The sequence below is a fragment of the Dama dama genome, chromosome 14 (genome assembly GCF_033118175.1).
Source record: "Dama dama isolate Ldn47 chromosome 14, ASM3311817v1, whole genome shotgun sequence".
Lineage (NCBI taxonomy): Eukaryota > Metazoa > Chordata > Mammalia > Artiodactyla > Cervidae > Dama > Dama dama.
In genome coordinates, this window is record NC_083694.1 from 26,950,386 (window position 1) to 26,976,972 (window position 26,587).

The 26,587-nt window shown below is 38.8% G+C and overlaps 1 protein-coding gene across 2 annotated transcripts in view; it reads right to left on the reverse strand.

The window, feature by feature from the left end:
- LIN9 (lin-9 DREAM MuvB core complex component) overlaps positions 1 to 26,587 on the reverse strand; it is a 91,251-nt gene that overhangs the window by 44,411 nt on the left and 20,253 nt on the right. For both annotated transcript variants that reach the window (XM_061160161.1, XM_061160162.1), the window contains exons 6-7: positions 25,315 to 25,440; positions 16,879 to 17,036 (exon numbers count right to left, since the gene is read on the reverse strand). In XM_061160161.1, coding sequence (XP_061016144.1) covers positions 16,879 to 17,036; positions 25,315 to 25,440 — 284 coding nt within the window. The remainder of the gene's footprint in view (positions 1 to 16,878; positions 17,037 to 25,314; positions 25,441 to 26,587) is intronic.

Below are 26,587 nucleotides of genomic sequence, written 5' to 3' on the forward strand. Positions count from 1 at the left end.
TCTTCTGCCTTATTTTTGTGGCACTAATTCGGAAGCAATCATCTCCATCAAGTTGTGCTGTTAATTCCTCTGGTGTGGTGTCTATTAGTTCTTGAAAATATCTGCATCTCAAACCCCCAACCTTCCCCCCACTCACCCCATACAGCTGCAATCTCTGTCATGATTTCCTTGACTGGCTCTATTGGACTTTTTCTATAACAGCAATGACATCTTCAATGATATAATCCTTCCAGATTTTCGCCATGTTTTCTCTATTTGCATTCTCTTCCACAGCGATGACAATCCTTTCCATAGAGTACCATGTGTAACGAGCCTTAAAGGTCCTTAAGGCTAGAGGCTGAATTATACATGTTGTATCTGTGTTCAGTGCCTTCAGGGCTGAACTCATGGGGTTCTGGGTAGCCAGGGGCATTGTTCAATATCAAAAGAACTTTAAAAGGCAGTTCCTCACTGGCAAGGTAGCTCCTGACTTCAGGGACAAAGCATCAATGGAACCGACCCAGAAAAGGGGGTTTTGTCATCCAGGACTCCTTGCTGTACAACCGAAAGCCTGGCAGCTCATGTTTCCTTTTCCCCTCAAGGCTCCGAGGCCAGCAGTTTCATATATAAGGGCTGCTGCTGCTGCTGCTGCTGAGTCGCTTCAGTCGTGTCCGACTCTGTGTGACCCCACAGACAGCAGCCCACCAGGCTCCCCCATCCCTGGGATTCTCCAGGCAAGAACACTGGAGTGGGTTGCCATTGCCTTCTCCAATGCATGAAAGTGAAAAGTGAAAGTGAAGTCGCTCAGTCATGGCCGACTCTTAGCGACCCCATGGACTGGCTCCTCTGTCCATGGGATTTTCCAGGCAAGAGTACTAGAGTGGGGTGCTATTGCCTTCTCTGATATATAAGGGCAGTCTTGATCATAAACCCAACTGTATCTGCAGTTGTTAGCCCATCTCTTTCTGCTTTAAATCCCAGTGCTTGCTTTTCTTCCTTACTAATAAGGCATTTTTTTAAAACCCAGAATAGGACACTTGTTGGCATTAAAAACTTGTTCATGCAGATATCCTTTCTCTTCCATGATTTCCTTAAGGGCATTTGGAACCTGTCTGTTGCCTCTTGGTTGGCAGAAGCTGCTTCTCCTATCATCTTGGTATTTATTAAACCAAACCTCTTTTGAAAATTATCAAACCATCCTTTGCTGGCACTGAATTCTTCAGCTTTAGATCCTGCAATCCCTTTTGCTTTGTTGTCTTATCAGAGTCCATAGGTCTGTCTTCCTTATATCGATCCTGCACTCACATAAGAGCTACATTTTCATTATGAGATAAAAATATATTTCAAAAAATGCATGGTATTCATGCCTGCTGGCATAGCTGAAGCTATAGCTTCACAAATTTCCTTTTTTTTTTTAAACACTGGTCCTTATGTGGATTCATTTATCTTGAAATAGTGGGCAATGACAGCTGAAGACCTCAATCTACAATACATATCAAGCAATTCAACTTTTTCTTGTAGTGTCATAACCTTTCTCTGCTTCTTGGGAGCAACTCGAGTATCACTGTGGCACTTCACATGGGCCCTATGAAATTATTCATAGTCTATGATGTTGCACTAAACATAATGAAAAATATCTGAGAACTGTAAGAAATCACTTTTTAAGGCAATCACATGTATTTTGCTGCAGACAAACTGATCACATGGAGATGACTACTATCACACAGCATTTTAAGCAGATACTTGCAACACCTGGGCTCACTGCAATAGCAAGAGAAGGTTGCTATGGAATTTTTACAGTAGTGCAGTGTGCACTACAGTTAATTTTGAGAAGTTACAGTTTAATACAGCATCTTTATGTTTGCTTCCATTTCTCTCAATGGTAAATGTATAGATTATGTTTGTGGGAGTAAATTTTGATAAATTTTACTGTTTTATTTTGTGGTAAGCAAATGATAAAATAGACTATGTCTACATATATCTTCTGCATTCATGACATATTAACTTTAAAAATTTTTTAAGGTTAAGCAATATTTCAAGGTTAAGCAATTCATCTGCAAGTTTTTTCACACTGTCAAATCTCCCCCAAAATTGTCAATGTTTATTGAAAAAAAAATCCACAAATAAATGGATTTGCACAATTCAAACATGTCAGATCGGTGCTGTTCATGGTCAACTGTAGTTGAGTGTGACTTTTTAAAAAAAAAATAATAAATTCAGTTTGATAATCTCTACTTTTTGAGTATAGTATTCAGTTCACTGAGATTTAATATAATTTTAAAAGGGTGAGATTTAAGTTTACCATCTTGCTATTTATTTTCTACTTCTCTGTCCTTTCTTTCCTGTCATCTTTTCACTTAACTGAGAATTTGTTAGTATGTTAATTTAATTTCTTTATTGGCTTTTTAGGTATATCTCTCAACACTTTAAAAAGTAATTCCTTCAACTTGGACAGCCAGATGCAAAAGATGACTAAACCACTATGTCACGTCATACAGAAAAATCAACTCAAAATGGATTAAAGACTTGAATGCGAGACTTCAAACAATAAAACTTCTAGAAGAAAACACATGTAGCATGCTCTTTGACATTGATCTCAGCAATATCTTTCTGGATATGTCTCCTCAGGCAAGGGAAACAAAAGCAAAATTGAATACATGGGATCATATCAAGCTAAAAAGTTTCTGCACAGCAAAGGAAACCATCAACAAAATGAAAAGACAACATACCAAATGGGAGAAAATATTTGCAACTCATATATACATTAATTGGCTAATATCTCAAATATATAAAGAACTCAACAACAAAAAGACAAACAACCCAATTAAAAAATGGGCAGAAAAGCTGAATAGACATTTTTCCAAGGAAGACATATAGATGGCCACAGGCACATGAAAAGATATTCATCACTAATTGTTAGGGAAATGCAAATCAAAACCATGACTCAATTAAAAAAAACCACAGAAAGTCACCAAACAACCTAATCATGAAGTGGGCAGAAGATCTAAACAGACATTTCTCCAATGAAGACACCCAGATGGCCAAAAGGCACATGAAAAGATGCTCAAAATTGTTAATTATCAGAGAAGTGCAAATCAAAACTGGAATGAAGCACCACATCACACTAGTCAGAATCGTCATCATTAAAAAGTCTACAAATAAAAAATATTGGAAAAAAAAATATTGGAGGGGGTGTGGAGAAAAGGGAACCCTCATACACTATTGGTGGGAATGTAAATTGGTGTAGCCACTATGGAAAACAGTCTGTAAGTTCCTTAAAAAACAAAATATAGAGTTATCATACGATCCATCAACCCCACTCCTGGGTATTTATTTATCCAGGAATGAGAAAAACTCTAATCTGAAAAGATACACGCACCCCAGTGTCTATCAGCATTGCAAATAGCAGTATTATTTGCAATAGCCAAGACAGAAGCAACTCAAATGCCCAGCAATAGATGACTGGTTTAAGAAGATATGAATATATATATATATATATCACACACACACACACACACACACACACACACAATGGGATATTACTCAACTATAAAGAAGAATGAAACATTTGCAACAACATGGATGGACTAGAGAATAACAGTAAGTGAAGTAAGTCAGACAGACAAATTATATGACATCACTTGTATATGGAATCTAAAAAATAATACAAATGAATTTATATATCAAACAGAAACAGATTCACAAACATAAAAAACAAACTTGTAGCTACCAAAGGGGAGAGGGAGGTGAGAGGGAGGTGTAAATTAGGGGTACGGAATTAACAAACCACTATACATAAAACAGACAAGCAACAAGGACTTACTGTATAGCACAGGGAACTGTATTCACAAAATTGTTTATTAACTGTACTTCAAGTAAAAAAAAACACAACGAGATATCACCTCGCATATGTTAGAATGGCTATTATCAAAAAGGCAAGAAATAACAGGGTTGGCAAGGAAGTGGAGAAAAGGAAACCCTCATACACTGTTGGTGAGAATGTAAACGGCTGCAGTCACTATGGAGAAACAGTCCCCTCCAAATTAAGATTAGAACTATCACATGATCTATCGATATCTATCCCACTTGTGTATTTATCCAAAGAATACAAAAATACTAATTCAAAAAGATATATGCACCTCTATGTTCATCACAGTTTTATTTAGAACAGCCAAGATATGGAAATAACCTAAGTGACTATCAATGAATGAATGGAAAAAGATATGCTACACATAGACACACATACATACTAAATACAGTTCCACTGTTTAAAAAAAAAAAAAAAAAAGAATAGTGACGACCATAAATGGAATACCACTCAGCCATAAAACAGAGTAGTCGTTACCAGATGGGGGGTTGGGGGTAAAACAGATAAACGGGATCACCTATATGGTGAGAGATAAGAACTACATTTTTTTGTGGTGAGCATGCTACAGTGTAAGGAGAAGAAAAAAATATACACATGAAACTTATGTTATAAACCAGTTACCTTAATAAAAATTAAATTAAAAAAAAAAAAGAAATTCCTTTACCAATTCTCAAAGTACAGCCCACTCCAGCAGTGTCAACACCTGACACTTGGGAACTTCTTAAAATGCAAATTCTCAGGCTCTACCCCTGACTCTCTGAATCAGAAACTCTAGGGCGGGGGCCAGCAATTTGTCCTTTATAAAGCTCTTCAGCTAATCTGATGTACACTAAGGTTTTTGAACCTTAATATTCTAAGGCTTATAATATCCACTCTTCACTTACTACACTCTACTAATAATTAATACTGCATGCCCTCACAACAAATTTAAGAAACTTGAAACACAACAGTTACATTTTATACATACATTTACCATTTCTGGTGTTCTTACTGTATAGTCAAGGTTCCATTTAGTATCATTTCCCCTCAACCTGAAATTTTCATTTGATGTAACATCTAGGGTTCTTTTCCCATGAGAAGTCAGCAGCTATCTGTATCACTGTTCCTCATATATATTGTTTTCCTAAGATTGCTTTCAAGATTTGCCCTAATTATGGGGTTGTGTATACATGTGGGTTGTATGACTTGGGGTTTAGAGTACTAAGGTGTGGTATGTGGTATGTGTGTGTCACTCAGTCATGCCCGACTCTGTGATCCCATGCACGGGAGAGACTGATGGGCTACAGTATTTTTTCAGGCAAAAATACTGGATCGGGTTGCCATTCCCTTTTCCAGGCGATCTTCCCAACCTAGGGATTGACCTCTTGCATCTCCTGCACTGGCAGGTGGATTCTTTACCACTGAGTGACCCGGAAAGCCCAAGAGTATTAAAGACCCGTACTTTTTTTTTTTAATTAAATTTGAGTAAAGTGGCCAAAATGGCGGAGTAGGAAGATCTTCAGCTCACCTCTTTCCAGTGGCACACCAGAATTATAACTATTACAGAGCAAATATTGATGAGAAAGAGCAGAAGACAAGCAAAGATCTTCTACAACTAAAGACATAAAGGAACCATAACCAGACAAGAAGGAGGGACAGGGGTGCAGTACAGCCAAGAACTATACCTCCACAAGGGTGACCCACAAAGGGGAGGATAATCACAACTTCTACAGAAGTTCTTCCCAAGGAGCAAGGGATCTGAACTCCACAAACTTCCAGTTGTGGCTCTCCAAACCAGAAGCCCTGCACCGGGAAAACAAACCCCACAACGTCTGCCCTTGAAGGCCAGCAGGGCGTACATTCAGGAGAGCCAGAGGGCTGTGGGAAATAAACTCCATTCTTAAAGGGTGCACAAAAAACCTCAGACGTTCTGGGACGCAGTGCAAGAGCAGTAATTCAAGAGGAACCTTGGTTAGACCCACCTGCTGATCTCGGAGAGCCTCCCTGCGAGGCAGGAGCCAAGTAGAGCTCATCCAGGGGAAAAAGACACTTGTGGCAGGCATTTCTGGAAGCTTGTTCAACCATGACACTGGTGCTGGCAAGCGCCATGTTTTAATCCTCCCTCTAAGGCCCCGCCCACCAGCCTGTCCACACCAGTGCTGGGACACCTCAGGCCAAGCAGCTAGCTGGGCGGGAACACAGCTCCGCCCACCAGCTGGCCAGCAGGGAGTCTCTGAGCCCACAGCTGCTTCAGGACCTGGCCTTATCCACCAGAGGGCCTAGGACCGACCACTGACACCAACACACCCCTAGGGCCCTGTAGCCAGGGACTTTGGGACTGGCTCCACCCACCAGTGAGCTGGTACTAGCCCCAGGACCGAGCCTCACCTATCAGTAGGTGGACACCAGCTCCAGTATCCCAGTCCTGCAGATGGAGAATCCAGGACCCGGCTCCACCTATCAAGGGGTGGGCACCAGCTAGGGGATCTGATGCCCTGTCTCATCCTCCACTGGGTGGACACCAGGCCCAGGACCACCACAGCCCTAGGGCCTGCTATTTCAGGATGCAGCCCACACACCAGCAGGCCAGCACCAGCCCAAGACCCACTGAGTCCTGGTGCTAGCCACCAGCAGGCTAATACCAGCTCTGGGACACCTTTAGCCCCTCAGCTAGCTGCGCCTGGTGGAAATGCCCCCATCCACCAGTGGTGGGACACTAGCCCAGGGAATACCAGGGGCTCCGGTCTGCCAACAGCAGGCTGATAGCTGCTACTAGACGCTCTGGACCCCTCAATCTGTAGCCCCAAGATCCAGTTCTGTTGATACAAACTTTGGGATATCCAGACCACACCCCCACCCCCAGATAGCCATGCCAGGAACTGGCCCACCTACCAGCACTAGATCTGGGATCCCAGATCTAGATCTGCAACCACCCACCCCAAACCCAGCTCCACCCACCAGTGAGCCAGCATCAGTCCCAGGACTCCCCACCCCTTTCCACAACCAGCCACCTGATGACCTAGCCCACAGACAGAAGCCCTCCACAAGGCAGAGCCTAGCAACCAACCAGAAGGAGGGTCAGCCACACCTACCAGACTGCCCATAAATAGTCCACCACAACAGAAGGATCCAGGCAGCCCACATAGGGGGCACCCCTAGAGAATATAGCTCTGGTGACCAGAGGGAAGTGAGCTGCTGGGAAGCACAGGAGTTCTTACAATAGGTCACTTCTCTGAGACCAGGAAATGTTGTGGGTGTAAGTTAAATCTTTATGACCTACACTTGACTCTTGTGTGTTTGTCTGTGCGTGTGTACACGTGTGTGCATGTACACATACTCAGTTGAGTCCAACTCTTTGAGACCCCATGGACTGTAGGCCACCAGGTTTCTCTGTCCATGGAATTTTCCAGGCAAGAATACTAGAGTAGGTTGCCATTTCCTCCTCCAGGGGATCGTCCTGACCCAGGGATCGAGCCTACATCTCTTGTGTCTCCTGCACTGGCAGGCGGATTCTTTACCAACTGTGCCACCTGGGACGCTATAATACTGTATGTCAATTATATCTCAATAAAACTGGAAGAAAAAAAATCAAATCTTTTGTCTTTTTACATGCCACTGTGCCTCTCTTTTTTAAAGAACACTAGTTATATGTTTATTATTTGCTTAATATTGTCCCACAGGTCTCTGAGGCTCTATGAATGTTTTTTCCACTTTTTTCCTCCATGTTTTCACAATGAATCATTTATACTGATTTATTCTGAAGTTCATTGACTCTTTTTGTTGTTTTCAATATGCTTTTAAGACCATTTATACTTTTAATGTTCTATTTGTTTTATATAAGTAATTACCATTTATCTGTGATATTCCCATTAATTATGACCACATTTACATTTAAGTTCTTGAACATGTTTTATAACATATATTTTGAAACTAATTCCAATATCTGAGTCACCCTAGCATCTAATTCTCTTGTTTGCTTTTGGTCTTAACTATAGAACCTGTTTTTCTGTTTCTTCATAGGTTTAGTAATTTTTTATCATATGCTGACACATCCCCTAGCCCAAATAGAAACTTTCAAAAGCTCTAGTAGTTGATTCCTACAAACTTCTTGCATATCTTGATACATCTAGTCTGCCTATTCTGCATTGTAAAAAAGTACATACTTATTGATCCTCTGTAAAACTATCAGTTCTTATTAAATAATACCACCAGTCCTTAAAATTCTGGAGCAATTAACTTTTACAGATTTCCTAACTGGATCTATGAGTCACTCTGTTCACGTCAGCACTTTTCTGATGAGCAGTTACATTGCAGACTTTGTATATGTACTTATTCATATGGGATTTTTAGAACTGACACATGTTTTCAGGAAAGCTCTCTCTTCCTCACTCTATCTCCATCCTCACTCCCAGACTAATTTTGTTAAGGGAGAGATCATATATATCACGTATAACTTCTGTACATGGTGGGTTATGACTACATGCATTCTTCTCTTTTCCAATTGCACTTCATATGCATGATACAGCCTTTTCCCTGTTGTCTACTTTTCCTCTTCACTACCCATTTTTACAATATAATGAAAAAAGGTACCACTCTATAACCAGGAAAAAATGATATAAACATGTAATTCGGAGAGGAGCCAAGATGGTGGAGGAGTAGGACGGGGAGACCACTTTCTCTCCTACAAATTCATCAAAAGAATATCTGAAGGCACAGCAAACTTCACAAAACAACTTCTGATCGCTAGCTGAGGTCATCAGGCGCCCAGAAAAGCAGCCCATTGTCTTCGAAAGGAGGTAGGACAAAATATAAAAGATAAAAAGTGAGACAAAAGAGCTAAGGACGGAAATCCGTCCCGGGAAGGGAGTCTTTAGAGGATGTTTCCAGACACTGGGAAATCCTCGCACTGGCGGGCCTGGGGGAAGTGTTTGAATCTAGGAGGGCAACCTGACTGGGAGAGAAACAATAAATAAAACCCACAGATTACGTGCCTAAAAGCAACTCTCAGCAGAAAAGTACCCCAGACACCCGCATCGCCACCAGCAAGTGGGGGCGGCACGGAGAGGAGCGGGCGGCATTGCTTGGGGTAGGGTCCGGGCCTGAGTGCCCTGAGGACAATCGGAGGGAGCTTTTGTGAGTTGCCAACTTGAACTGTGGGAGAGCAGGGAAGAGAGAGAAAATTAACCGGCCCGAACACGCTGCCGGCAGTTCGCAGAACTAAGGGACCGAGAAAGTCCAGAGAAGAGCTCGCAGACTGCGGACCGGCCCAGACCCGCCGGAGGCGGGAGCAGGTCGCGGCGAGACACAGGGCGCAGGCACCCGACCGGCGCGGGCGGGGACTGGGGCTGGGGACGCGGAGGGCAGAAGGCGCGCGCACCCGACTGGCGCCGGCGGAAACCGAGATTGGGACCGCGGAAGGGAACGGGTGCGCCGCATCTGGAGAGAGTGCGCCTGTCAAGCTCCTGGCTGCCTGGACCGCTCTGACGGGGAGGGCACGGAGCGGACGCAGCCTTTTGTTCCGCGCTTTTGTGGAACACCCGAGGGCTGGAGCTGCGTGCAGCGCGGGGCGCGCTCCATATAGAACAGCCGGGAGCCTGAGCAGCACAGACCGAGAAAGCAGCGCCAGCCCCTCCCCACAGCGCGACGGAACTAGCTACCTGAGTAAGAGTCCACTTCCGCCCGCCTGTGTCAGGGCGGAAATGAGGCTCTGAAGAAACCGGCAAACAGAAGCCAAATAAACAAAGGGAACCGCTTCAGAAGAGAGCGGTGCAACAGATTAAAATCCCTGTAGAAAACACCGATTACACCGGAAGAGGTCTGTAGATATCGAGAAGTGTAAGCTGGAACGAGGAGATATCTGAAACTGAGCCGAACCGACACTGACCGCAACAGCTCCAGAGAAATTCCTAGATATATTTTTACTTTTTTTTTTTTAAATAAGAAAAAATTAAAAAAAAAAAAAAAATTATTTTTTCTTTTTTCTCTTTTATTTTCCTTTAAAATTCCCTATTACTCCCCCATTACTCCTTAACTTTCATTTTCATAGATTTTTACGATTTTTTTTAATTAGGGAAAATTCTTTTTTTTTTTTTTTCCTTTTTTTCTCCTTTTTCTCTTCTATTTTCTATTTTTCTTTTTCTCTTATTTCTTTTAAAGTCCTCTAGTACTCCTCTACTACTCCTTAATTTTCATTTTCAATACACTATAACCTTACCAAAAGAAAAAAAAAAAGAAGAGAAGCCCTATTTTTTAAAGTGAACTTCATATATATTTTTAAAATTTTTTTTGTGTTTTGGTTTTTGTTTTTAATATAGTATTTTTAAGAGTCTAATCTCTACTCTAGATTTTTAATTTTTCTTTTTCAATATATGATATAAATTGTGAACATTTAAGAATCCAAAATTCAGTTCCCATTTTTATTCAGGAGTGTGTTGATTATTCTCTCCCAATCTTGACTCTCTGTTTTCTACCTCAGAACACCTCTATTTCTTCCTTTCCCCTTCTCTTCCCAATCCAATTCTGTGAATCTTGGTGGGTGTCTGGGCTACGGAGAACACTCTGGGAACAGACAACTGCATAGATCTGTCTCTCTCCTCTTGAGTCCCCCTTTTTCTCCTCCTGCTCATCACTATCTCCCTCCTCCCTCTCCTCTTCTTCATGTAACTCTGTGAACCTCTCTGGGTGTCCCTAACAGGGGAGAATCTTTTCGCCATTAACCTAGAAGTTTTATTATCAGTGCTGTATAGTTGGAGAAGTCCTGAGACTACAGGAAGAATAAAACTAAAATCCAGAGGCAGGAGACTTAAGCCCAAAACCGGAGAACACCAGAAAACTCCTGACTACATGGAACTTTAAGTAATAAGTGACCGTCCAAAAGCCTCCATACCTACACTGAAACCAACCACCACCCAAGAGCCAATAAGTTTTAGAGCAAGACATACCAAGCAAATTCTCCAGCAACGCAGGAACATAGCCCTAAACGTCAACATACAGGCTGCCCAAGGTGACACCTAACACATAGACCCATCTCAAAACTCATTACTGGACACTCCACTGCACTCCAGAGAGAAGAAATCCAGTTCCACGCACCAGAACACTGACGCAAACTTTCCTAACCAGGAAACCTTGACAAGCCAATCGTCTAACCCCACCCACTGGGTAAAACCTCTACAATAAAAAGGAACCACAGACCTCCAGAATACAGAAAGCCCAGTCCAGACACAGCAATCTAAACAAGATAAAAAGGCAGAGAAATACCCAACAGGTAAAGGAACATGAAAAATGCCCACCAAGTCAAACAAAAGAGGAGGAGATAGGGAATCTACCTGAAAAAGAATTTAGAATAATGATAATAAAAATGATCCAAAATCTTGAAAACAAAATGGAGTTACAGATAAATAGCCTGGAGACAAAGATTGAAAAGATGCAAGAAATGTTTAATAAAGACCTAGAAGAAATAAAAAAGAGTCAATTAAAAATGAATAATGCAATGAATGAGATCAAAAACACTCTGGAGGGAACCAAGAGTAGAATAACAGAGACAGAAGATAGGATAAGTGAGGTAGAAGATAAAATGGTGGAAATAAATGAAGCAGAGAGGAAAAAAAGAAAAAAGGATCAAAAGAAATGAGGACAACCTCAGGGACCTCTGGGACAATGTGAAACGCCCCAACATTCGAATCATAGGAGTCCCAGAAGAAGAAGACAAAAAGAAAGGCCATGAGAAAATACTCGAGGAGATAATAGCTGAAAACTTCCCTAAAATGGGGAAGGAAATAGCCACCCAAGTCCAAGAAACCCAGAGAGTCCCAAACAGGATAAACCCAAGGCAAAACACCCCAAGACACATATTAATCAAATTAACAAAGATCAAACACAAAGAACAAATATTAAAAGCAGCAAGGGAGAAACAACAAATAACACACAAAGGGATTCCCATAAGGATAACAGCTGATCTATCAATAGAAATCCTCCAGGCCAGAAGGGAATGGCAGGACATACTGAAAGTAATGAAAGAGAATAACCTACAACCTAGATTACTGTACCCAGCAAGGATCTCATTCAGATATGAAGGAGAATTCAAAAGCTTTACAGACAAGCAAAAGCTGAGAGAATTCAGCACCACCAAACCAGCTCTTCAACAAATGCTAAAGGATCTTCTCTAGATAGGAAATGCAGAAAGGTTGTATAAACGTGAACCCAAAACAACAAAGTAAATGGCAACGGGACCACACCTATCAATAATTACCTTAAATGTAAATGGGTTGAATGCCCCAACCAAAAGACAAAGATTGGCTGAATGGATACAAAAACAAGACCCCTATATATGCTATCTACAAGAGACCCACCTCAAAGCAAGAGACACATACAGACTAAAAGTGAAGGGCTGGAAAAAAATATTTCACGCAAACGGAGACCAAAAGAAAGCAGGAGTCGCAATACTCATATCAGATAAAATAGACTTTCAAATAAAGGATGTGAAAAGAGACAAAGAAGGACACTACATAATGATCAAAGGATTAATGCAAGAAGAAGATATAACAATTATAAATATATATGCACCCAACATAGGAGCACCGCAATATGTACGGCAAACGCTAACGAGTATGAAAGAGGAAATTAATAGTAACACAATAATAGTGGGAGACTTTAATACCCCACTCACAACTAAGGATAGATCAACTAAACAGAAAATTAACAAGGAAACACAAACCTTGAATGACACAATGGACCAGCTAGACCTAATTGATATCTATAGGACATTTCACCCCAAAACAATCAACTTCACCTTTTTCTCAAGTGCACACGGAACCTTCTCCATAATAGATCACATCCTGGGCCATAAATCTGGTCTTAGAAAATTCAAAAAAATTGAAATCATTCCAGTCATCTTTTCTGACCACAGTGCAGTAAGATTAGATCTCAATTACAGGAAAAAAATTGTTAAAAATTCAAACATATGGATGCTAAATAACACGCTTCTGAATAACCAACAAATCATAGAAGAAATCAAAAAAGAAATCAAAATATGCATAGAAATGAATGAAAATGAAAACACAACAACCCAAAACCTATGGGACACTGTAAAAGCAGTGCTAAGGGGAAGGTTCATAGCATTACAGGCTTACATCAAGAAACAAGAAAAAAGCCAAATAAATAACCTAACTCTACACCTAAAGCAATTAGAGAAGGAAGAAATGAAGAACCCCAGGGTTAGCAGAAGGAAAGAAATCTTAAAAATTAGGGCAGAAATAAATGCAAAATAAACTAAAGAGACCATAGCAAAAATCAACAAAGCTAAAAGCTGGTTTTTTGAAAAAATAAACAAAATTGACAAACCATTAGCAAGACTCATTAAGAAGCAAAGAGAGAAGAACCAAATTAACAAAATTAGAAATGAAAATGGAGAGATCACAACAGACAACACTGAAATAGAAAGGATCATAAGAGACTACTACCAGCAGCTCTATGCCAACGAAATGGACAACTTGGATGAAATGGACAAATTCTTAGAAAAGTGTAACCTTCCAAAACTGAACCAGGAAGAAATAGAAGATCTTAACAGACCCATCACAAGCAAGGAAATCGAAACTGTCATCAAAAATCTTCCAGCAAACAAAAGCCCAGGACCAGATGGCTTCACAGCTGAATTCTACCAAAAATTTAGAGAAGAGCTAACACCTATCTTACTCAAACTCTTCCAGAAAATTGCAGAGGAAGGTAAACGTCCAAACTCATTCTATGAGGCCACCATCACCCTAATTCCAAAACCAGACAAAGATGCCACAAAAAAAGAAAACTACAGGCCAATATCACTGATGAACATAGATGCAAAAATCCTTAACAAAATTCTAGCAAACAGAATCCAACAACATATTAAAAAAAATCATACACCATGACCAAGTGGGCTTTATCCCAGGAATGCAAGGATTCTTTAATATCTGCAAATCAATCAATGTAATACACCACATTAACAAATTGAAAGATAAAAACCATATGATTATCTCAATAGATGCAGAGAAAGCCTTTGACAAAATTCAACACCCATTCATGATTAAAACTCTGCAGAAAGCAGGAATAGAAGGAACATACCTCAACATAATAAAAGCTATATATGAAAAACCCACAGCAAGTATCACCCTCAATGGTGAAAAATTGAAAGCATTTCCCCTGAAATCAGGAACAAGACAAGGATGCCCACTCTCACCACTACTATTCAACATAGTGTTGGAAGTTTTGGCCACAGCAATCAGAGCAGAAAAAGAAGTAAAAGGAATCCAGATAGGAAAAGAAGAAGTGAAACTCTCGCTGTTTGCAGATGACATGATCCTCTACATAGAAAACCCTAAAGACTCTTCCAGAAAATTACTAGAGCTAATCAATGAATATAGTAAAGTTGCAGGATATAAAATTAACACACAAAAATCCCTTGCATTCCTATATACTAACAATGAAAAAACAGAAAGAGAAATTAAGGAAACAATACCATTCACCATTGCAACAAAAAGAATAAAATACTTAGGAGTATATCTACCTAAAGAAACAAAAAACCTATACATAGAAAACTATAAAACACTGATGAAAGAAATCAAAGAGGACACAAACAGATGGAGAAACATACCGTGTTCATGGATTGGAAGAATCAATATTGTCAAAATGGCTATTCTACCCAAAGCAGTCTATAGATTCAATGCAATCCCTATCAAGCTACCAACGGTATTTTTCACAGAACTAGAACAAATAATTTCACAATTTGTATGGAAATACAAAAAACCTCGAATAGCCAAAGTAATCTTGAGAAAGAAGAATGGAACTGGAGGAATCAACCTGCCTGACTTCAGGCTCTACTACAAAGCCACAGTCATCAAGACAGTATGGTACTGGCACAAAGACAGAAATATAGATCAATGGAACAGAACAGAAAGCCCAGAGAGAAATCCACGAACCTATGGACACCTTATCTTCAACAACGGAGGCAAGGATATACAATGGAAAAAAGACAACCTCTTTAACAAGTGGTGCTGGGAAAACTGGTCAACCACTTGTAAAAGAATGAAACTAGAACACTTTCTAACACCATACACAAAAATAAACTCAAAATGGATTAAAGATCTAAATGTAAGACCAGAAACTATAAAACTCCTAGAGGAGAACATAGGCAAAACACTCTCCGACATAAACCACAGCAAGATCCTCTATGACCCACCTCCCAGAATATTGGAAATAAAAGCAAAACTAAACAAATGGGACCTAATGAAACTTAAAAGCTTTTGCACAACAAAGGAAACTATAAGTAAGGTGAAAAGACAGCCCTCAGATTGGGAGAAAATAATAGCAAATGAAGAAACAAACAAAGGATTAATCTCAAAAATATACAAGCAACTCTTGAAGCTCAATTCCAGAAAAATAAATGACCCAATCAAAAAACGGGCCAAAGAACTAAACAGACATTTCTCCAAAGAAGACATACAGATGGCTAACAAACACATGAAAAGATGCTCAACATCACTCATTATCAGAGAAATGCAAATCAAAACCACAATGAGGTACCATTACACGCCAGTCAGGATGGCTGCTATCCAAAAGTCTACAAGCAATAAATGCTGGAGAGGGTGTGGAGAAAAGGGAACCCTCTTACACTGTTGGTGGGAATGCAAACTAGTACAGCCGCTATGGAGAACAGTGTGGAGATTTCTTAAAAAACTGGAAATAGAACTGCCATATGACCCAGCAATCCCACTTCTGGGCATACACACTGAGGAAACCAGATCTGAAAGAGACACGTGCACCCCAATGTTCATCGCAGCACTGTTTATAATAGCCAGGACATGGAAGCAACCTAGATGCCCATCAGCAGATGAATGGATAAGGAAGCTGTGGTACATATACACCATGGAATATTACTCAGCCGTTAAAAAGAATTCATTTGAACCAGTTCTAATGAGATGGATGAAACTGGAGCCCCTTATACAGAGTGAAGTAAGCCAGAAAGATAAAGGACATTACAGCATACTAACACATATATATGGAATTTAGAAAGATGGTAACGACAACCCTTCATGCAAAACAGAAAAAGAAACACAGAAGTACAGAACAGACTTTTGAACTCTCTGGGAGAAGGTGAGGGTGGGATGTTTCGAAAGAACAGCATGTATATTATCTATGGTGAAACAGATCACCAGCCCAGGTGGGATGCATGAGACAAGTGCTCAGGCCTGGTGCACTGGGAAGACCCAGAGGAACCGGGTGGAGAGGGAGGTGGGAGGGGGGATCGAGATGGGGAATACTTGTAAATCTATTGCTGATGCATGTCAATGTATGACAAAACCCACTGAAAAAATAAAAAAATAAAAAAAAATTAAAAAAAAAAAAAACACATGTAATTCAAGGATCCCTTTCCTCCAGAAAAAACTCTCTGATTAATCCAATGATTTTTCAAACTTTAACTCTATCTACTCACTGAACATCTTGCTACTGCTTGTATTACAAAAACTGTAATTTTAGATTACTAAATTATTAAGAATTAACCTAAATTTGAGATTTTAGTAGCACTTTCCCTCAATGTTGTAACTAAAGTGGTCATATAGAATCACTACCTACAAATTGACAGAATTTACATCTTTACAAAATTTTGAGCAAACGAAATTATTCAGTAGGTAGTTTAGTCATTTAGTCATTAGAAATGGAGTATTTCTAAACCCAAAGATCACAAGAACAACAGTGTTTGTGAACTAACCAGGTAAGACTGGTCAGAAAAGAAAATCAATATAATATAGAAGCAAAAATAAAACTTTAAAAATTTAAACATTACACTTAACTTTAAATTTCATCTTTGTGGCAGTTTACACTGTGGAAGACACTGTTTTGAAGATGTACACTTTTATCCAACTACTTTAAAAAACAGACTTCACAGATGACCAACAGTAACCTCTACAGAATATTGCTACAGAAACATAGTTTAAGCTTTCTAAATGTAAAGTCCATTTGACTAATAAAAGTTATCTTGGTGAAAAACCACAAGTCAAAATAGTAATAAGCTTATGTTTACCTACCAGTAACTTTGGTTCCAATAACCAAGGGCAAAGGAATCTCATCTGGGAGATCTTTGAATTGTGAAACATCTGCAACTTTCCTTTGTTGTAAGAGCCTTATTTTCTGCCGTTTCTGTTTTAATGCTGATCTTTCTTCCTCAAAAAATGCAGAAGAACATCTAGAATAAATTATAAAAATCATATAAAGTGATAACTGTCCTATATAAAAACTTCAAGTCACACCATCCATATCACTAATCCCTTTATTTCTTTCATTGAGTGCTGTATTTAAAAACGGGTTCTTAAAAATAATTTTCTCCTCACAGTAAATTACCTTTATGTTGTTTTAAAAACAGGACCTTGCAAGATTGAAAGATACATAAGCAGATTGCTTCTTCCTACAAAGTGGAAGGATCTATTGTTCACCATCCTCTGACAAAACTGCATCTGGATCCCAGGTCCTCTCTTAAGAACAAAATTTCAATATTCTATTCAAAAGAACATGATAATTTCCCCTGTGACCTAGTGAGCATATCAATATAGGAATTAAAAATGAGACTTGCCACTGTGTAAACTTTTAATCATATCTTCTGTCTTTAAATATGAATATTAAATGTACTCTTATTTTTAGGGCCCATCTTATTTCTATTTTCAAATTCCAGGATGAACCAAAGGTATTTAAACATAGCTTTCATGCCATAGAATATATATCCATAAAACTATCACTACAGTCAAGATAATGAACATATGACGATATCAATCAGCCTGGATGGGAGGGGAATTTGGGGGAGAATGGATACATGTATATACATGGCTGGGTCCCCTCGCTGTTCATCTGAAACTATCACAACATTGTTAGTTGGTTATACCCCAAGACAAAATAAAAAGTTAAAAAAAAAAAGAAAAGAAGAATGAGCTCTAAAACCATGAAAAGACATGGAGGAACCTGAAATGAATCCTACCAAGTAAATGAAGCCAATCTGAAAAGGTTACACTTTGTGTGATCCCAATATATGACATTCCAGAAAATGCAAGGGTATGAAGACAATGAAAAGATCCATGAAAAGATCCATGGTTACCAGCAATTGGTGAACTGGTAGAACTTGGAGGATTTTTAGGGCAGTGAAAATACTCTGTAAAATACTGATATTATAATGGTGGCTATGTCACCATTTGTCAAAACCCATAGAATGCACACCACCAAGAGTGAACTCTAATGTAAACTATGAACTTTGGATGATTATCATGTGTTGGTGCAGGTTCATCAACTGTCAAAACTGTACCACTCTGATAGAGGATACTAACAATGAGAGGCTACGTATGTGGGGGGAGGGGCAATAAATGGAAAATCTCTGTATCTTCCTCTCAATTTTGTTGCAAATCTAAAACTGCTCTTAAAAAAATAAGTCATAAAAAGGGGGAGGGGGCAAAAACTGCCAGTTTTTTCAAACTGGTTATACCATTTTATACTCCCATCAGCAGTGTATAAGAGTTAAAGTTTTCCCACAGATTCACCAACACTTGGCATGCTTAGTCGTCTAAGTTTTTAATACTGGTTTTAATTTGCATTTTCCTAAAGATTAATTATGTTTAACATCCTCTCATTGGTTTATATGATACCTCTATATCACTGATGAATTATCTATTCAAATTTTTTTTTTTACCAATTTGTTAAATGGGATGTTTGATTCTTTTTATTTTTGAGCTGCGCCACGCGGCATACAGAATCTTAGTTCCCCAACCAGGGATCAAACATGTGCCCTCTGCAGTGAAAAATGTGGATCCCTAATCAGCGGACCACCAGGGAATTCCCCTGTTTGAGTTTCATTACTGAATTTTCAGAGTTCTTCATACATTCTGGATATAATACACACTTTTGGCAATTGAATTTTATTCAAATAGCATTTTTGCATAGTAAATACATTCATAGGCTTCTAATTTAAAAGGTTCAAAAGGCACTGCAAACTCTAGGGCTTCCCTTGTGGTCAAGTGTCTGCTTTGCAATGCAGGGGACACTGGTTTGATCCCTGGTCCGGGAAGACACCACGTGCCACAGAGAAACTAGGCCCATGCGCTGCAGCTAGTGAGCCCGCACTCCAGAGCCCACGCCCTCAGCAAGAGAAGCTGCTGCAACCGAGAAGCCTACAAACTGCAAGGAAGAGCCCTCACTCACTGCAACCAGAGAATCTTGTGTAGCGATGAAGATCCGGCATAGCCAAAAATAACTAAATGAGATTAAAAAAGAAAACTCTAATATTCTTATCCCTCGGTTTCCTAGTGTCTTCCAGATGATGACAATAAATTTTGTACATGCCCTTTACTGATATTATACTTTAGAAATATACATGCAAGAAATGCTTATGTTTCCTTCCTATTTTTCTCAAATAGCTACAATATGCTCTGTTGTGTATTCTGCTTTCTTAAAGTATCTTAGCAGTACATAAGAAACTTTCTCTGATTTTAAATTAAATGATTTCAGTGTTCTCCGATATTGAGGTATCCTACTTTAATTAATCATTCCTCTATTTATGAACACTTAGGTTTTTTAAAATCTTTTGCTTCTACAAATAGCACTGTACATGTCATTTTATTCATGTATAAGTACTCATAGAAGTACTAGGTCAAAGAGTATGGGAATTCGTAAATTTGACAGGTATTACCAAACTGCCCTCCACAGAGGTTACATAAATTTATTCTCTCACCACCAACAGTGGCTTTTTCACCACACCATTGCCAACCCAGTATATTCAAACTTTAGGAACTCTATTGTTCTGATAGCTAAAAAACAGTATCTTGGCATACTTTGATTTTGTATTTCTCATTATAAGTAAAATTGAACTCTTTCATCTGTTTAGAAGAGCCACTTCTTTCTCCTTTCTTAGGTACTGTTTGTATAAACAGACATTTTTATTACAGGTTATTTGATATTTTTTACTGATTCGTAAAGATTGAGGGCGGGAGGAGAAGGGGACTACAGAGGATGAGATGGTTGGATGGCATCACCGATTCAATCGACATGAGTTTGAGTAAACTCCGGGAGTTGGTGATGGACAGGGAGGCCTGGTGTGCTGCAGTCCATGGGGTGGCAGAGTCAGACACGACTGAGCGACTGAACTGAACTGATTTGTAGTTCTTCAAGTATTTAGAAATTGGTCCTTTGTGGTAAGAATTATAAATATTTCTGTCATTGTCTTTTGACTTTATGGGTTTTTTTGGGGGTGAGCAATGCAAAATGCTTTTTTTTTTTTTTTAAACAAAATCAAATTTATCAATATTTTCTTTTATGATTCCTAGCTCTGGGTACTGTTAAAAAGATCTTCCCCAATTCAAGATTAAGCAAAACTCTCCTACACGTTCCCCTAGTAGTTTTAACTGTTTCATTTAAAAAATCTGAATATTTGATCCTTTCAAATCTTTTCTGGTGTAAGGTCTGAGGTATGAAATCAACTTGTGTTTTCTTAGATTGCTTCAGAGTGGTCTCAATATCCACTGAACAATAATCTCCTTCTCCCCTCTATGCCTGAGATGCAGTCAGTGTTATTATGTATTAAAATTTTGTGGACATCTTTGATTCAATAAAGATATTCTAACCTTACTGGAGTATAGCTGATTTACAGTGTTGTGTTAATTTCATGGACTTTCTCTCCTTTTTAATTCATCTTTTTATTCAAGTACACTATGACATCATTTTGAGTACATCATTTTGATTATGATCATGTTATATCAGTGCTAATATCTGGTAATACACACTACAACATATGTATGATACTACATAATCTCCCCTCATTACTTTGTTTCTTCAGAATTTTCCTGGCTCTTCCTGCTTGATTTCTTCTCTTTATGTGAAATTTAGAATGAGTTGGTCTAGTTTTTTTTTTTAAAAGGCCTATTGATATTTTCACTGGACTGATTTTAGAATGCTGAGTATTCTGCACATTTTCTGCTAAGCTCTTTCCTGGATTCTTTTTTTTAATGATATTTGAAAAAGTGTATTATATCAATAATTTGTAGTGTACATCAGCTTCCTCAAAAAAAGAAAAACTACAAACTTTTGCTGATAATAAAGACTTCATTTAAACTGTTAATCTATCTTGATGAAGTAAAGAACTCTAAGATTCAACAATGTTATGGTAACCCTATTAATAGAGGATAAACTAACAAGAGAAATAATGACAATCAAACTGCAGAATTATAACTAAACAATAAAATAGTGAGTAATACTTCACTCTGACAATAATTAGAAACAGTGTGGCTCAATTTACTCAAACATGTAAAGTTACAGCAAAAAGCCCTCAACCAAAGACAATAAATTACCTGTGTGAAACACAATACACATCACATTTTAATTTGTTCTTATAAATGAGGGAAATACTTAACAGGAGCAGTGACACCTTTTAATACAAGGGATAAAATAAAAATAAACCAGTTCAATGAAAAGTTCTCCTTGAATTTCATTATTATCTATAGAAATCATGTAAACTAAATTCCAGGTCTATTTGTTCAAGTCACTTTATATTTCAAGTCTCCCCTAAATTTTCCTACCATTTAAAATGAAAAACTCTTAAACATGCTTTTACTAGGCTGACAGAACAAACATGAGAACTAATGATATATAGTATATTACAAAATTTCACTCAAAAGTAATGTAAGATTTTCTGATATATTAAGAAAGCAAGATAATACTAGAAAAAGGAAAGGTAGTTTCACATGAAAGGTAATTTGAAAAGTAATTCTCAAGAAGTAACATATTGGATATATTCACTTGATTCATTTTTACATAAAGTAAAACATGCATTTGTGGAAAGGATAATAAGTGGATCACTTATTATCTTGAAGTGATAAGAGTTTTTAAAAAGGTAATAATAATGTATGTATAATCTCACAGCTTCATTAAATGCTTGTGAGGGCATCATTAAATATTTTCTGGAACATAGTGGGGCATCAGTTTCAGTTCAGTCGCTCAGTCATGTCCGACTCTTTGCGACCCCATGAACCATAGCATGCCAGCCTCTCTATTCCTCACCAACTCCCGGGGATTACCCAAACTCATGTCCATTGAGTCTGTGATGCCATCCAGCCATCTCATCCTTTGTCGTCCCCTTCTCCTCCTGCCCTCAATCTTTCCCAGCATCAGGGTCTTTTCAAATGAGTCAGCTCTTTTCATGAGGTGGCCAAAGTATTGGAGTTTCAGCTTCAGCATCAGCCCTTCCAATGAACACCCAGGACTGATCTCCTTTAGGATGGACTGGTTGGATCTCCTTGCAGTCCAAGGGACTCTCAAGTCTTCTCCAACACCACAGTCCAAAAGGATCAATTCTTCAGTGCTCAGCTTTCTTTATAGCCCAACTCTCACATCCATACATGACTACTGGAAAAACCATAGCTTTGACTAGAGGGACCTTTGTTGGCAAAGCAATGTCTCTGCTTTTTAATATGCTATCTAGGTTGGTCATAACTTTCCTTCCAAGGAGTAAGCGTCTTTTAATTTCATGGCTGCAATCACCATATGCAGTGACTTTGAAGCCAGAAAAGTAAAGTCAGCTACTGCTTCCACTGTTTCCCCATCTATTTGCCATGAAGTGATGGGACCAGATGTCATGATCTTAGTTTTCTGAATGTTGAGCTTTAAGCCAACCTTTTTACTCTCCTCTTTCACTTTCATCAAGGGGCTCTTTAGTTCTTCACTTTCTGCCATAAGGGTGGTATCACCTGCGTATCTGAGGTTATTGGTATTTCTCCCAGCAATCTTGAGTCCAGATTGTGCTTCTTCCAGACCAGTGTTTCTCATGATGTACTCTGCATGTAAGTTAAATAAGCAGGGTGACAATATACAGCCTTGACGTACTCCTTTTCCTATCTGGAACCAGTCTGTTGTTCCATGTCCATTTCTAACTGTTGCTTCTTGACCTGCATACAGGTTTCTCAAGAGGCAGGTCAGATGGTCTGGTACTCCCATCTCTTTCAGAATTTTCCACAGATTATTGTGATCCACACAGTCAAAGGCTTTGGCATAGTCAATAAAGCAGAAATAGATGTTTTTCTGGAACTCACTTGCTTTTTTGATGATCCAGCAAATGCTGGCAATTTGATCTCTGGTTCCTCTGCCTTTTCTAAAACCAGCTTGAACATCTGGAAGTTCACAGTTCACGTACTGCTGAAGCCTGGCTTGGAGAATTTTGAGCAGTACTTTGCTAGCGTATGAGATGAGTGCAATTGTGCGGTAGTTTGAGCATTCTTTGGCATTGCCTTTCTTTGGGATTGGAATGAAAACTGACCTTTTCCAGTCCTGTGGCCACTGCTGAGTTTTCCAAATTTGCTGGCATATTGAGTGCAGCACTTTTACAGCATCATCTTTTAGGATTTGAAATAGCTCAACTGGAATTCCATCACCTCCACTAGCTGTGTTTGTAGTGATGCTTCCTAAGGTCCACTTGACTTCACATTCCAGGATGTCTGGCTCTAGGTGAGTAATCACATCATTGTGATTATCTGGGTCACGAAGATCTTTTTTGTACAGTTCTTCTGTGTATTCTTGCCACCTCTTCTTAATATCTTCTGCTTCTGTTAGATCCATACCATTTCTGTCCTTTATTATGTCCATCTTTGCATGAAATGTCCCCTTGGTATCTCTAATTTTCTTGAAGAGATCTCTAGTCTTTCCCATTCTGTTGTTTTCCTCTCTTTCATTGCAATGATCGCTAAGGAAGGCTTTCTTATCTCTCCTTGCTATTCTTTGGAACTCTGCATTCAAATGGGTACATCTTTCCTTTTCTCCCTTGCTTTTCAGTTCTCTTCTTTTCACAGCTATTTGTAAGGCCTTCTCAGACAGCCATTTTGCTGTTTTGCATTTCTTTTTCTTGGGGATGGTCTTGATCCCTGTCTCCTGTACAGTGTCACGAACCTCCGTCCAAAGTTCATCAGGCACTCTGTCTATCAGATCTAGTCCCTTAAATCTATTTGTCACTTCCACTGTATAATCATAAGGGATTTGATTTAGGTCATACCTGAATGGTCTAGTGGTTTTCCCCACTTTCTTCAATTTAAGTCTGAATTTTGCAATAAGGAGTTCATGATCAGAGCCACAGTCAGCTCCTGGTCTTGTTTTTGCTGACTGTATAGAGCTTCTCCATCTTTGGCTGCAAAGAATATAATCAATCTGATTTCCGTGTTGGCCATCTGGTGATGTCCATGTGTAGAGTCTTCTCTTGTGTTGTTGGAAGAGGGTGTTTGCTATGACCAGTGCATTCTCTTGGCAAAACTCTATTAGCCTTTGCCCTGCTTCATTCTGTACTCCAAGGCCAAATCTGCCTGTTACTCCAGGTGTTTCTTGACTTCCTACTTTTGCATTCCAGTCCCCTATAATGAAAAGGACATCTTTTTTGGGTGTTAGTTCTAAAAGGTCTTGTAGGTCTTCATAGAACTGTTCAACCTCAGCTTTTTCAGTGTTACTGGTCGGGACATAGATTTGGATTACCGTGATATTGAATGGTTTGCCTTGGAAACGAAGAGAGATCATTCTGTCGTTTTTGAGACTGCATCCAAGTACTGCATTTCGGACTCTTTTGTTGACCATGATGGCTACTCCATTTCTTCTAAGGGATTCCTGCCCACAGTAGTAGATATAATGGTCATCTGAGTTAAATTCACATATTCCAGTCTGTTTTAGTTTGCATTCCTAGAATGTCAACGTTCACTCTTGCCATCTCCTGTCTGACCACTTCCAATTTGCCTTGATTCGTGGATAGAACATTCCAGGTTCCTATGCAATACTGCTCTTTACAGCACCAGACCTTGTTTCTATCACCAGTTACATCCACAACTGAGTGTTGGTTTTTCTTTGGCTCCATCCCTTCATTCTTTCTGGAGTTATTTCTCCACTGATCTCCAGTAGCATATTGGGCACCTACCAACCTGGGAAGTTCATCTTCCCAGGTGTGTCCTGGGAAGGTGTCCTATCTTTTTGCCTTTTCATACTGTTCAGAACATGGGGTTCTCAAGGCAAGAATACTGAAGTGGTTTGCCATTCCCTTCTCCAGTGGACCACATTCTGTCAGACCTCTCAGGTGACCTCTCAGGTCACCACGACCTGACCATCTTGGGTGGCTCCACATGGCATGGCTTAGTTTCATTTAGTTAGACAAGGCTGTGGTCCATGTGATCAGATTAGCGAGGCTAAGTTTTCTGTGATTGTGATTTCAGTCTGTCTGCCCTCTGATGCCCTCTCTCAGCACCCACCGTCTAACTTGGGTTTCTCTTAGTGAGGCATAGATAATATAAAAAAATTATGTTCAAAGCCTATGATCTGAAGAAAAATGAAATTGTGTATTTAATTACAAGTTGCCTAAGTATAAAAAGCACTACATTAATGCTGGTCAATAGAATATATTTAACATATAACTAATTACTCTGGAAAGTCATGTTTTGGTACTAATCTTTTAAACAAAACATTATTTTTACCTCCGTGGTTTCCCCATAAGCCTCCTGATTTTCCCCCATTCCACTCTTGTTAATTTTCTTGTTTTCAAATTAGGAAAAGATTCCTTTAGACACACACAGAAGTCATTGTCACCTTCAAAAAGCGGTCTGTAAAAGAGAAATGGTATTTTGAGTTAATATACAGCTTGAGATATAAAATTCAAAACTTGCATTCCAATTTTGAACATCAATCAATCCCAAGACACCAAACTTTCACTTCTACCCAAAATATATACAAAATGGGCACAAATTCCAAGTGTTAAAATTAAACTAAATCATTTACATTTATAAAACAAATAATGTGTAAAAGTTATTCAACAGGTACTGTCTGTGCTTGAGATTCCAGGAGACACTGATTTTCATTAAATCTCCTATAGGAGTCTATCCTTTGGGAAGTTATTTTAGCACTATCATTGTATCTAGTGAGGATAAAGAATATAAGCTACAAAGTATCTTTGTCCCAAAGATAATAAATACCATCACCAAGGAGTTCTCTTTGATATTAAATTAGTTTTAGGAAAGGAGGGGACTCTAAAGAGTTAAATTAGTTCTGAGGAAATGCAGAACACAGATTATACTAGGACACCCTGAGAGCTGTCTTAATTAAGATAATGAAAAAATTTGTGGACAAAAATAAGACAATTTTATTGATGAATTTGGGAAACAAGGAACTTAGTAATGACACATGAATGTCTTGGGCTTAAATATGAAATGTTCATGAGATTAACAAGATTCAGAGTAGGCAACTGGTAACAACAGAGAAAGGAAATAAAGATAAGTAGCCAGCAAAGCAAGCACCACTGACAAGCATGGGTTAGATTAGATTAGATTGCAGTGGATGAGAAATCAGAATCTTTCCTCAATGAATTCTGTTGTTGAATAATTGAATTTCACTGAAATCTCTTACTATGTTCTACTTAAACACTTACATATAACTAAAAAGTGCATGAATATCATCCCCTAAATAGAGAGACTCTTAAAAATCTTCCTTAATCACTTTTACCATTCATAACTGTTCCTCCACTACTATACTAGCATTTAAAATCTTAAGATTTATAAAACAAGTCCCATTCACTGCAAATAATGGTGCTTTGGTTTCAGGGTATCTCCACTGCATAGTCTTTGCAAATTATAATATAGAAATTATATTTTCATTTGATTTTTCACAAAAACTTATAACAACTTCTTCTCCAAAAGAGAGGAAGCAAGAAAAGCATGAAAAACAGAAACAGATCAAACTAGAATGAGGAATAGG